The 13355-nt window shown below is 42.2% G+C and overlaps 1 protein-coding gene across 1 annotated transcript in view; it reads left to right on the top strand.

Moving 5' to 3' along the window:
- Window positions 1-13355, top strand: part of ERBB4 (erb-b2 receptor tyrosine kinase 4) — a 1457122-nt gene that overhangs the window by 1431112 nt on the left and 12655 nt on the right. The window contains exon 27 of the mRNA XM_073553209.1: window positions 2168-2465. Coding sequence (XP_073409310.1) covers window positions 2168-2465 — 298 coding nt within the window. The remainder of the gene's footprint in view (window positions 1-2167; window positions 2466-13355) is intronic.

Genomic DNA, 13355 nt, shown 5'->3' with positions numbered 1-13355 from the left:
GAGACGGGTGCTAATGCTACCGTCCCCGTTGTAAACCACTGCAGAATTAATAAAATCATGCCTGAGCAGGCATCCCGGCTAACCGGAGATGAACTAATAACCGTGGGAAAGTTTCTGAACTTTTTCCCATTCTCCTGAGTTGACCTCAGGTCAGCCAGGGACCCCGTGCAGCCTCAGTGACTACCGCTGACGTCACTGAGGCTGCGCGGACTCCCCGGCTGACCTGAGGAGAACTGACAGCGTGGGAAAAAGTTCAGAAACATTGCATTATAGTTTTTTTGATGTGTACATTGGTGTCAATAAAACTTTTTGGAAGGAAATTACGCGATGCCTTAGATCTTTGGATTGTTTGCAGTTTTTGCCACCAAATGGAGGGTTGTACCAAGTCTTCACAGGACACGTAGTGGAGTACAGGATATATACCCTTTTTAAAGCTACTTTATTTTACTGTAATCGAACATTAGCAAATATCACAAAAATACATAGTAACATAGCAACATAGTAATTAAGGTTGAAGGGAGACTTTAAGTCCATCTAGTTCAACCCATATCCTATCCTAACTTGTCCTAACTTGTTGATCCAGAGGAAGGTAAAAAAACCCCATGTGGCAAACAGTAAGCTTCACATTGGGGAAAAAAATTCCTTCCCGTAAATGTATCAGTTATTGTCATACATAAAATCACCTCAGAAGGGAAATGGAACAGAGTTGCTCAAAAGTTTGCGACTTTTCTAAAAAAAAAAAGCTGCATCTCATGATTCTTTCTAAAACAACTGGAAAAGCCACATTGACCATAAAAGCGGAAAGATAAAACCATAGAAGACAATGGTAAAGAAAGTGCAAATAGTTTGATGAATTTGTTGCAAATAAAAAAGTCACTAGAGGAATCCACTGGCTGAGATACAATGACGAATTGGGTCCACAGTGTATAATGCAATCAAAAGTTGACATACATAAACTCTTAAACATCACATGCCTCCTGATGAAGTATTGAGACGAAACGTGCATTGTGGCGGTGGGAACGCTACTTACAAGCTTATATTCAAGTTAATGTTGCCATCTTGCTTTCTGGTGTTATATGGATATAATTGTTGACCTACATGTGGGGAAAGTAAACACCTGATATTATTATAATACTGTTATCCTGAACCCAGCTAGCTTGGTAAGGCTCAGGGCACTACACTATATGATATATCTATTGGTATGCCCATTCTTTTTTCTTTTCCAGTTGTATTTTTGTATGCAAAAATGTTTACTATATATTAAATGAAATAAAATGATTTTAAGGGTTTACACTCTTCTGGTTATTTTTTAACCATTTTGTTTTGAACATACACAAACTGTATAGATAGCAAGGGCTCTGAATGATATGCAGGAGAAAGGAGCAATCAGCTCACCTGTCCATGGCTCAGCAGAGGGCTCTAAGTGATAAATCAAAGGAAAAAGCCAGAACTCATGTCTTCATAAAAAACTTCTTTATGTAGTCCAGATTTAAAAGCAGTGATGGTAGACACAAGAGACACAGCAAAAACGTAATGGCTGGAGGGTAACAAATACAAGCCTCCAGGCAATGGGTTTTTGACCTACATGTGGCTTTGTCCAAGCCTGAATGAGCATAAACAAATGGCAAAGGATATGAAAAACCGGCTTGCCGAGATCAACAAACAGGCGAGTTTGAATACAAAAACCACATGCAAAGATACAAAATAAGAAAAAGAACTTGTATATATAAAAACATGTATTATAAAGATATACATTGCACAGGAACAATTAGTAGTAAAGAATCAGATTTTTTGGTTTAAATTTTGAATGACATCCTTTACCGATGAGCGAACAAACCCGGATAAGGTATTAGCATGCTCGGGTGCTAATCCAGTGTCTTTGGCGTGCTCAAAAAACATGTTCTGGTCCCCGTGGCTGCATGTCTCGTGGCTGTTCAACAGCTGCAACATATGCAAGGATTACTGAACAAACAGGTCTCGGACATATTATTAGCACTCGAGCATGCTCTAAGATCGTTCCGCGCACGTTCGCTCATCACTAATATCTTTTGGTGGACCCAAGAAACCCGGATCTAACATGGCAGTACATTTGCATCTTCTGCATTGTATATAACAATTTTAAAGGTGTGGTAAAACTGTGTTTTGCAACTTTTTATATCTCTGACAGAATCAGTTTGTATATCGAGATGGAGGGTACACAACACAAGAATCAGTTACTCTGCCATACAGACCACCCGTTTGTCCAATACCAGAGGTTCCTGCAGTCCAGGGTGCAACTTCTGAGGTTTTTGAAGATACCTGCTGCAATGGCACTCTCCGAAAACAGAATATAGAGCGACCTCCAGAAGACAGTAGTCTGCAAAGATACAGTGCTGACCCCACTGCATTTGTACGGGAACGTACCTCGCGGGGAGTTGTAGGAGAAGACGGCTACATGACGCCCATGAAAGAGAAGCCGAAGACAGGTTGGTCAACAGTATCAGTGTTTTATAATCATTATTCTTTAATGTTCCTTATATCTCTTTGTATACAAATCAATAAATATCCTAATATTCAATCATTCTCATTGTAATCCTCAACAAAAGGAAAAATGTAAATCTATATAAGGTTAACCCCTTCGCGACCCAGCCTGTTTTCACCTTTCTGACCTGGGCAATTTTTACAATTCTGACCACTGTCCCTTTATGAGGTAATAACTCTGGAAGGCTTCATCGGATCCCGCTGATTCTGAGATTATTTTCTTGTGACATATTGTATTTTATGACAGCAGTAAAATTTCTTCGATATGACTTGCGTTTTTTTGTGGAAAAAAAACAAAATTTGTCGAAAATTTTGAAAATTTTGCAATTTTCCAACTTTTAATTTTTATGCCCTTAAATAAGTGAGTCATATCGCACAAAATAGTTAATAAATAATGTTTCCCACATGTCTACTTTAAATCAGCACAATTTTGGAAGCAACTTTTTTTTGTTAGGAAGTTATAAGGGTTTAAAGTTGACCCGCGATTTCTCATTTTTTCAACAAATTTTTCAAAACCATTTTTTTAGAGACCACATCACATTTGTAGTCACTTTGAGGGGTCTATATGATAGAAAATACACCATTCTAAAAACTGCACTCCTCAAGGTACTCAAAACTGCATTTAAGAAGTTTATTAACCCCTCAGGTGCTTCACAGGAATTTTTGAAATGCTTAAAAAAAATGAGCATTTAACTTTTTTCACAAAAATTTACTTCAGATTCAATTTGTTTTATTTTACCAAGGGTAACAGGAGAAATTGGACCCCAAAAGTTGTTGTACATTTGTCCTGAGTATGCCGATACCCCATATGTGGGGGTAAACCACTGTTTGGGAGCATGGCAAAGCTCAGAAGGGAAGGAGCGCCATTTGACTTTTCAATGCAAAATTGGCTGGAATTGAGATCAGATGCCATGTTGAGTTTGGAGAGACCCTGATGTGCCTAAACAGTGGAAACCCCCCCAATTCTAAATCCAAGCCTAGCCCCAACACACCCCTAACCCTAATCGGGAAAATGGAAATAATTACTTTTTTCATTTTATTATTTTTCCCTACCTAAGATGGTGAGAAAGGGGGGGTTTGATTTACTATTTATGGCGGGGTTTTATGTTTGGCAGCTGTCACACGCTAAAAGACACTTTTTTTTTGCAAAAAATAGTTTTTGCATCACCACATTTTGAGAGCTATGATTTTTCCACATTTTGGCCCACAGAGTCATGTGAGGTCTTTTTTTTTGCGGGATGAGTTGATGTTTTTATTTGTACCATTTTCGGGCACATGTCATTTTTTGATCACTTTTTATTCCGGTTTTTAAGAGGCAGAATGAACAAAACCATCAATTCATGAATTTCTTTTGGGGGAGCGTTTATACCGTTCCGCATGTGGTAAAATTGATAAAGCAGTTTTATTCTTTGGGTCAGTATGATTACAGTGATACCTCATTTATATATTTTTTATGTTTTGGCGCTTTTATACATTAAAACCTATTTTATAGAAAAAATAATTATTTTTGTATCACTTTATTCTGAGAGCTATAACTTTTTTAATTTTTTGGTGATGATGCTGTGTGGTGGCTCGTTTTTTGCGGGACAAGATGACGTTTTCAGCGGTACCACGTTTATTTATATCTGTCTTTTTGATCGCTTGTTATTCTACTTTTTGTTTGGCGGTATGATGATAAAGCATTGTTTTTTGCCTCGTTTTTTATTTATTTTTTACAGTGTTCAAATATGTGTACTTTTATTGTTTTTTATTTACATAAATATATGTATTTATTGGTAAAATATTTAATTTTTTTTTCTTTATTTAGGGATTTTTTTTTAAAAAATTTTCTACACATTATAATTTTTTTTTTTTACTTTATTACATTGTCCAAGGTTGGGACATTACTATATAACGTCAGATCGCTGATCTGACACTGCATAGCACTGTGTCAGATCAGCGATCTGACAGGCAGTGTAGGAGGCTTGCCAGCACCTGCTCTCAGCAGGCTTTGACAAGCCACCTCACTGCAGGACCAGGAAGGACCCCATGGCGATCTTGGAGCCAGGGGTCACCATGGAGACAACAGGAACAATGCGATCGCAACACGTTGTTCTCATGGGAGAGCGCAGGGAGCCCACTCCCTGCGCGATTGTTCTGTATGCCACTGACAGTACTGACAGCAGCATCAGAGGGGTTAAATGCCCATGATCGGTGCTAGCTCCATTCGTGTGCCTTGCTGCGGGGTGTCAGCTGTCGCATACAGCTGACACCCGCACCCGATCACCGCGGCGCTCAGCGTGAGACCACGGTGATCGGGCTGCCGTACTAGTATTGCTCTGGTCGGAAATGCAGTTCCCGCAGAGCAGTACTAGTATGGTGAGGGTCGGGAAGGGGTTAAAAGGTAATTTTTATTTCATAAATCATTAACACATGTGAAATATAAGAAACCTTGTAATATATCCTGTTAGAGAACTCTGCATCTTTCATCTCCTGGACTGATTTCTCAGAATTCTTAGGTAAAATCTGTATTCAGTGAAGAAAGACTTTCCCATTACTGAGATAGCAGATGACAGTTGGTGCTCATAAAGTTCTATGGAGAACTGTAACTGCTATTTCAGGAGAACTTGCAGCAGAATTCCAGTGTTTACTACCTCTAGCTCCTTTAAAGGAATATTAAAAGCAGCAACTGTCATTTTGTATCTCAGTAATGGAAAAATCTACATGCACAGAATACAGAATTTATCCCTGAATTGAGAGTTAAAGGTCAGTCCAGGAGGAGAAAGAAACACATTGGTCTGATATTATATATTACAAAATGTCTTGTTTTTATTGATTTGTGAAATAAAAATGAATATGACTGTTACTCTTTAAAATCCAGGAACTGGATAAAAGAATTAGGAATCTAGCAAGGAACAAAAAACTCTGATCATTGTATAATAAGTAACGAGTCTGCCCTCCATACTACACGTCATCATTATATCTAGTGCCTGAATGCTGCAAATATTGGTACAGATTATGTGTTGCTGTTGACAGCCCATTCATGTTTTCTATGATCAGGTACAGGCACGTATTAGAGACAAGAAACTAGAGTCCTGCTGATTTCCATTGAGGTTTTTCAGAAATGGAATTGATGATGAATGAAGCAAAAATATTATTATTATTATTATTATTATTATTATGCATTTACTGTATATAGTGCCATTTATTCCATGGCGCTTTACATGTGAAAAGGGGAAATATAGACAAGTATAGTAAACATGTGTAAGACAAGGGACACACAAGTACATAAGTAGAGGGGACCCTACCCGAGAGGGCTCACAGTCTACAGGGATGGGTGAGGATACAGTAGGAGAGGGTAGAGCAGGTCGTGCTGTGGTTCAGTAGACCGAGGATCATTGCAGGCTGTAGGCTTGTCGGAACAGGTGGGTCTTCAGGTTCTTCTTGAAGGTTTCCGTTGATGGTGAGAGTCTGATGTGTTGCGGCAGGGAGTTCCAGAGTATGGGAGAAGCACGGGAGAAGTCTTGTCTGCGGTTGTGGGAAGAAGAGATAAGGGGGAGTAGAGAATGAGATCTTGAGATGATCGAAGGTTGTGTGCGGGTAGGTACCTAGAGACCATGTCACAGATATATGGAGGAGACAGGTTGTGGATGGCTTTGTATGTCATGGTTAGGGTTTTGAATTGGAGCCTCTGGGCAATAGGAAGCCAGTGATGGGCTTGGCATAGGGGGGGAGGCTGGGGAATAGCGGGGAGACAGGTGGATTAGTCAGGCAGCAGAGTGTAGGATGGACTGGAGTGGAGCCAGAGTGCTAGAGGGGAGGCCAGAGAGTAGGAGGTTGCAGTAGTCAAGGCGGGAGATGATAAGAGCATGCACTAGTGTTTTTGTGGTTTCGTGGTTGAGGAATGAGCGGATCCGGGAAATATTTTTGAGCTTGAGGCAGCAGGAGGAGGCGAGGGCTTGGATATGTGGTTTGAAACAGAGCGCAGAGTCGAGGATCACCCCAAGGCACCGAGCGTATGGGACTGTGGAAAGAGAGCAGCCGTTCACATTGATGGATAGGTCTGGTGGAGGGGTAGAGTGAGATGGGGGAAAGATGATGAATTCTGTTTTGTCCATGTTCAGTTTGAGAAAGTGAGCAGAGAAGAAGGCTGAGATAGCAGACAGACATTGTGGGATTTCAGTCAGTAAGGAGGCGAGGTCGGGTCCAGATAGGTAGATCTGCGTGTCATCGGCATAGAGGTGATACTGCAAACCGTGGGATTCTATGAGCTGTCCCAAGCCGAAGGTATAGATGGAGAATAGTAGGGGTCCTAGGACAGAGCCTTGGGGAACACCGACAGACAGGGGGCAAGGTGAGGAGGTGGTGTGTGAGAGGGAGACACTAAATGTTTGGTCTGTTAGGTATGATGAGATCCAGGATAGGGCCAGGTCTGTGATGCCAAGAGATGAGAGAGTCTGTAGCAGGAGGGAATGGTCTACGGTGTCGAAGGCAGAGGACAGGTCCAGGAGAAGGAGGACAGAGTAGTGTCGCTTGCTCTTGGCGGTTAGTAAGTCGTTAGTGACTTTAGTTAGGGCAGTTTCAGTTGAATGATGCGGTCGGAAGCCAGATTGTAACCGGTCAAAGAGGGAACAGGAGGAGAGGTGGGAGGGCAGTTCAAGATATACATGCTGTTCCAGTAGTATTGAGGCGTAAGGGAGAAGAGATATTGGGCGATAGTTAGACACAGAGGATTGGTCAAGGGAGGGCTTTTTGAGGATGGGTATGATTGAGGCATGTTTGAAGGATGAGGGAAAGACATAATTTGTAAGTGAAAGGTTGAAAAGGTGTGTTAGAGATGGGATGAAGACTGTGGCCAAGTTAGGGATGAGGTGACACGGGAGTGGGTCAAGGGCACAAGTGGTGAGGTGTGATCTTGACAGAAGGATGGAGAGCTGATCTTCTGTCATGGTGGAGAAGCTGGCTTTTGCAGAACAGGGCTGAGCGGCTAAGAGGGGCATTGGGGGCTGCAGGCCAAAGTTTTGTCTGATCGTGTCGATCTTCTGCTTAAAGAAAGAGGCAAAGTCTTTGGCAGAAATGAGAGGAGGGGGAGGAGGTGCTGTGGGACGGAGTAGAGAATTGAAAGTGTTGAAGAGCTGTTTAGGGTAGTGAGACAGGGAGGATATGAGAGATGCGAAGTAAGTTTGTTTTGCGGCAGAGAGCGTGGACTTAAAGCTGGCAAGGGACTGCTTGTATGCGTTGAAGTGCTTAGTAGAATTGGTTCTCTTCCATCTCTGCTCAGCGGCCCTGGAAACCCGTCTCAGTTCTTTGGTCAGGCTGGTCAGCCAGGGCTGCCTGTTGATTGTTCTAGTTTTGCTCTGCGTGAGGCGGGCAGCCGAATCAAGCGTTGCTGTTATTGTGGTGTTATAAAAAGTGGCAGCAGCATCTGTGTCATGAAGGAAAGCTATGTCTGTAAGAGGGAGAATGGATTCAGAGAGTGATTGTAAATTGAGGTGTTTGAGATTCCTGCGAGGGTGAGCGAGTTTATGGAGCGGGGGTTGCGCAGTAGGAGAGGAGAGGGAGGAGAATGTCAGTTGGCTGTGGTCAGACAGGGGGAAGGGTGAGTTATTGAGATTAGTGAGGGAACAGAGACGGGTGAAGATAAGGTCCAGTGTGTGACCATCTTTGTGAGTGGCCGCAGAGGACCATTGATTGAGGCCGAGGGAAGCCGTGAGCGATAGAAGTTTAGAGGCAGCCGGGGTGGAAGTGTCAATGGGGATGTTGAAGTGGCCCATGATGATGGTGGGGATGTCAGCAGAAAGGAAATGGAGTAGCCAGGTGGTGAAGTAGTTGAGAAAGGTGGAGATGGCTAGTTCTAGTCTAATTCAAAGTACTTAGAAATTAGTACTTTGAAATTGATGGAGCAGACTACGCCTGGAGCAGACCCATGGTGGTGAATATATGTGCAGTTAAAGACAATCAGGTGTGAGTGAAAAGTGTGGTGTGACTGCCCAGGCCAAATGCACAGAGTTAAGCAGAGGTCATAAAAGGGGGAAGGGGTTATACAAACCACTTAGATGTGTGGCAAAGATAACAAGATGGAGTACAATTATGGATACAAGAAGATGGGTAAGCAATGCATACCATATAAAATACAATGCAGTTCACATGGGGCATTCAGGAGCATGAGAAAGTGGTGGAAATTCAGCAATGCATACCATATAAAATAGAATGCAGTTCACATGGGGCATTCAGGAGCATGAGAAAGTGGTGGAAATTCAGCAATGCATACCATATAAAATACAATGCCGTCCACATGGGGAATTCAGGAGCATGAGAAAGTGGTGGAAATTCAGCAATGCATACCTGTGGGAACAGAAGAACATCTCGGTCAGATGGTGATGATGATGACAATACTGTAGGAGTCATGAGTGGCCAAGTGCATTCTAGAATTCTAGTCTAATTCAAAGTACTTAGAAATTAGTACTTTGAAATTGATGGAGCAGACTACGTCTGGAGCAGACCCATGGTGGTGAATATATGTGCAGCTAAAGACAATCAGGTGTGAGTATAATTTAGGGGTCGCTTTTTAAAGGGAAACTGTCAGAAGGTTTTTGCTGTTTAATCTGATATCAGCATAATATAGGAGCAGAAAGCCTAATTCTAGTGATGTGTAACATATTAAGCTGTATGCTGTAGTTTCTATACAATCAGTGTTTTAATAGCAAGAGATTATCACTGTCTGACTACAGTCATGGCCAAAAGTTTTGAGAATGACACAAATATTAATTTTTACAAAGTCTACTGCTTCATTTTTTCTAATGGCAATTTGCATATACTCCAGAATGTTATAAAGAGTGATCAGCTTAACAGCAATTACTTGCAAAGTCAATATTTGCCTCGAAAATTAACTTTATCCCCCAAAACACATTTCAACATCATTGCAGCCCTGCCTTAAAAGGACCAGCTAACATCGTTTCAGTGATTGCTCCATTAACACAGGTGTGGGTGTTGATGAGGACAGGGCTGGAGATCAATCTGTCATGATTAAGTAAGAATGACACCACTGGACACTTTAAAAGGAGGCTGGTGCTTGGCATCATTGTTTCTCTTCTGTTAACCATGGTTATCTCTAAAGAAACACGTGCAGTCATCATTGCACTGCACAAAAATGGCCTAACAGGGAAGAGTATCGCAGCTAGAAAGATTGCACCTCAGTCAACAATCTATCGCATCATCAAGAACTTCAAGGAGAGAGGTTCCCTTGTTGCCAAAAAGGCTCCAGGGCGCCCAAGAAAGACCAGCAAGTGCCAGGACCGTCTCTTAAAAGTGTTTCAGCTGCGGAATCGGGCTACCAGCAGTGCAGAGTTTGCTCAGGAATGGCAGTAGGCAGGTGTAAGTGCATCTGTACGCACTGTGAGGCGGAGACTCTTGGAGCAAGGCCTGGTCTCAAGGAGGGCAGCAAAGAAGCCACTTCTCTCCAGAAAAAAACATCATGGACAGACTGATATTCTGCAAGAGGTACAGGGAGTGGACTGCTGAGGACTGGGTAAAGTCATTTTCTCTGATGAATCCCCTTTTCGATTGTTTGGGACATCTGGAAAACGGCTTATTCGGAGAAGACCAGGTGAGCGCTACCACCAGTCTTGTCTCATGCCAACTGTCAAGCATCCTGAAACCATTCATGTGTGGGGTTGCTTCTCAGCCAAGGGAATGGGCTCTCTCTCAGTCTTGCCTAAAAACACAGCCATGAATAAAGAATGGTACCAGAATGTTCTCCAAGAGCAACTTCTCCCAACCGTCCAAGAGCAGTTTGGCGATCAACAATGCCTTTTTCAAAATGATGGAGCACCTTGCCATAAAGCAAAGGTGATAACTAAATGGCTCAGGGAACAAAACATAGAGATTTTGGGACCATGGCCTGGAAACTCCCCAGATCTTAATCCCATTGAGAACTTGTGGTCAATCATCAAGAGACGGGTGGACAAACAAAAACCTTCAAATTCAGACAAAATAAAAGCATTGATTTTGCAAGAATGGAATGCTATCAGTCAGGATTTGATCCAGAAGTTGATTGAGAGCATGCCAGGGAGAATTGCTGAGGTCCTGAAGAAGAAGGGTCAACACTGCAAATATTGACTTGCTGCATTAACTCATTCTAACTGTCAATATAACCTTTTGTTTCTCATAATATGATTGCAATTATATTTCTGTATGTGACAAAAACATCTGACAAACACACATAAAAACCAGAGGGCAGCAGACCATGTGAAAATATAATATTTGTGTCATTCTCAAAACTTTTGGCCATGACTGTAGGTCTCATGTGCAGGTCAGTCAGGCTTACCTATATAATCCCACCTCCACCACTAATTGCCAGTTTGGAGACAATGTACACTGTACACAGGAAGCTGCCATTCAGGGGTGTAGACAGGGTTATGCAGAGCTTAGTATTCTGACTATGGCTACATCTACAGAAGAGAAAACAGGGATTCTATCAAAACTGCACCAAGCAGCCTAGTGAGTGACACATTGCTGGAATCAGTGTCTCCATCCCTAGATCATGCAGCTCTCAGATTACATAAAGAAGTTAACAGAAGCATGACCAAGACCATACACAAATGCAAACGTGAACAACTTTATTAAATAATAGATAAAAAACATATAAAAAAAATACAGTACAAGGAGTCCATACAAGGTTACAAAACAAAAGGAAAAATGGGCAGGACAGTTAAAGGTCCTAAGCAGTGATGGGCCAACCCCTGGATGTTTAGGTCAGTTGGGTTCAGCAGAACAGTTAAAGAATGTTTGGTTCGGGTACCAGAACTCACTGAGCGCTGAGCTCAGTGAGTTTACCACAGTTCACCGTAAGAAATTTCTCACTGAGGTCACCACAGTTCACTGGCCCGGCTCACACTGAAGTGAGCTGGGAACGGAGCAGTAGTTACCTGTGGTTACATCGATGGCGTCACCGCTAGTCAATGACGCTGTGCTCGCAGCAGCTCATTCTCCAATGGTTTTCAGCCTGGATGGCTGAATTCTTGATCAGCCATGATAAAACTAAAAACTGAGGGTTGCAACCCACAGCTATCAGTTTTGCCATGCTGGTTATTAAAAACAGAACAGCCTCACATCATTTTTATTTTTATTTATTTATAGCGCAGGCACTGGCTGATGAATACTCCCATCAGATGCAACTGCTTTTTCTGTTATTAGCAGCAGCAGGTATAGGCTGATGGGAGTAGTGCTCACATCAGCTGATGCCACTTTGACCGGAAGTAAACTTTTTACTGTCAGTCACAGCTGCTGACTATCAGATGAACCGCAGTTCTCTGACCGGTGATAATGATATTACCGCCAATCAGAACCGCTGGTGTTTCTTATGCTGTCATGCAGGTGACAGTGTGAGAAACAACCGATGTTCTGGGTGCTGAACTCGAACAGAAACACAGACTTCCTGGAGAAATCCATGCTCGAGGTCTGTGCCCGAACAGTAGGTGTTCGGTACAGACACCGAAATTTTGCGTTTGGATCCCCCCATTACAAGTCCTAAGGGATGGCCCAATGCAGATGTTCATACATGAAGAAATGATGACTAGGTAAATCAAATATATATAAATAAAAAATAAAAACAAGGGGCAATAATCAAAGGTGAATGAGACCAGTAATAATAATATGAAAGTATAGACATTTGTTTTCTCAATATCTGACATGAAATCAGAATAAACCTTTCCTGTCTTAGGTCAGTTAGGATTACCATATTTAATAATATTTGCCAAATTCCAGATGAGAGAGACAGAGAATGTTTTAAGGCATTTTTATTACTTACTACAAGGTCAAAAGTTTACAGTCATGGCCAAAAGTTTTGAGAATGACACAAATATTATATTTTCACATGATCTGCTGGCCTCTGGTTTTTATGTGTGTTTGTCAGATGTTTTTGTCACATACAGAAATATAATTGCAATCATATTATGAGTAACAAAAGGTTATATTGACAGTTAGAATGAGTTAATGCAGCAAGTCAATATTTGCAGTGTTGACCCTTCTTCTTCAGGACCTCAGCAATTCTCCCTGGCATGCTCTCAATCAACTTCTGGATCAAATCCTGACTGATAGCAGTCCATTCTTGCAAAATCAATGCATTTATTTTGTCTGAATTTGAAGGTTTTTGTTTGTCCACCCGTCTCTTGATGATTGACCACAAGTTCTCAATGGGATTAAGATCTGGGGAGTTTCCAGGCCATGGTCCCAAAATCTCTATGTTTTGTTCCCTGAGCCATTTAGTTATTACCTTTGCTTTATGGCAAGGTGCTCCATCATTTTGAAAAAGGCATTGTTGATCGCCAAACTGCTCTTGGACGGTTGGGAGAAGTTGCTCTTGGAGGACATTCTGGTACCATTCTTTATTCATGGCTGTGTTTTTAGGCAAGACTGAGAGAGAGCCCATTCCCTTGGCTGAGAAGCAACCCCACACATGAATGGTTTCAGGATGCTTGACAGTTGGCATGAGACAAGACTGGTGGTAGCGCTCACCTGGTCTTCTCCGAATAAGCCGTTTTCCAGATGTCCCAAACAATCGAAAAGGGGATTCATCAGAGAAAATGACTTTTCCCCAGTCCTCAGCAGTCCACTCCCTGTACCTCTTGCAGAATATCAGTCTGTCCATGATGTTTTTTTCTGGAGAGAAGTGGCTTCTTTGCTGCCCTCCTTGAGACCAGGCCTTGCTCCAAGAGTCTCCGCCTCACAGTGCGTGCAGATGCACTCACACCTGCCTACTACCATTTCTGAGCAAGCTCTGCACTGCTGGTAGCCCGATCCACAGCTGAAACACTTTTAAGAGATGGTCCTGGCGCTTGCTGGTCTTTCTTGGGCGC

Source organism: Dendrobates tinctorius, unplaced genomic scaffold, assembly GCF_039654945.1.
Source record: "Dendrobates tinctorius isolate UK_male_01 unplaced genomic scaffold, ASM3965494v1 ptg000199l, whole genome shotgun sequence".
In the NCBI taxonomy this organism is placed as follows: Eukaryota; Metazoa; Chordata; class Amphibia; order Anura; family Dendrobatidae; genus Dendrobates; species Dendrobates tinctorius.
This window is presented reverse-complemented; position numbering and strand designations above follow the sequence as displayed.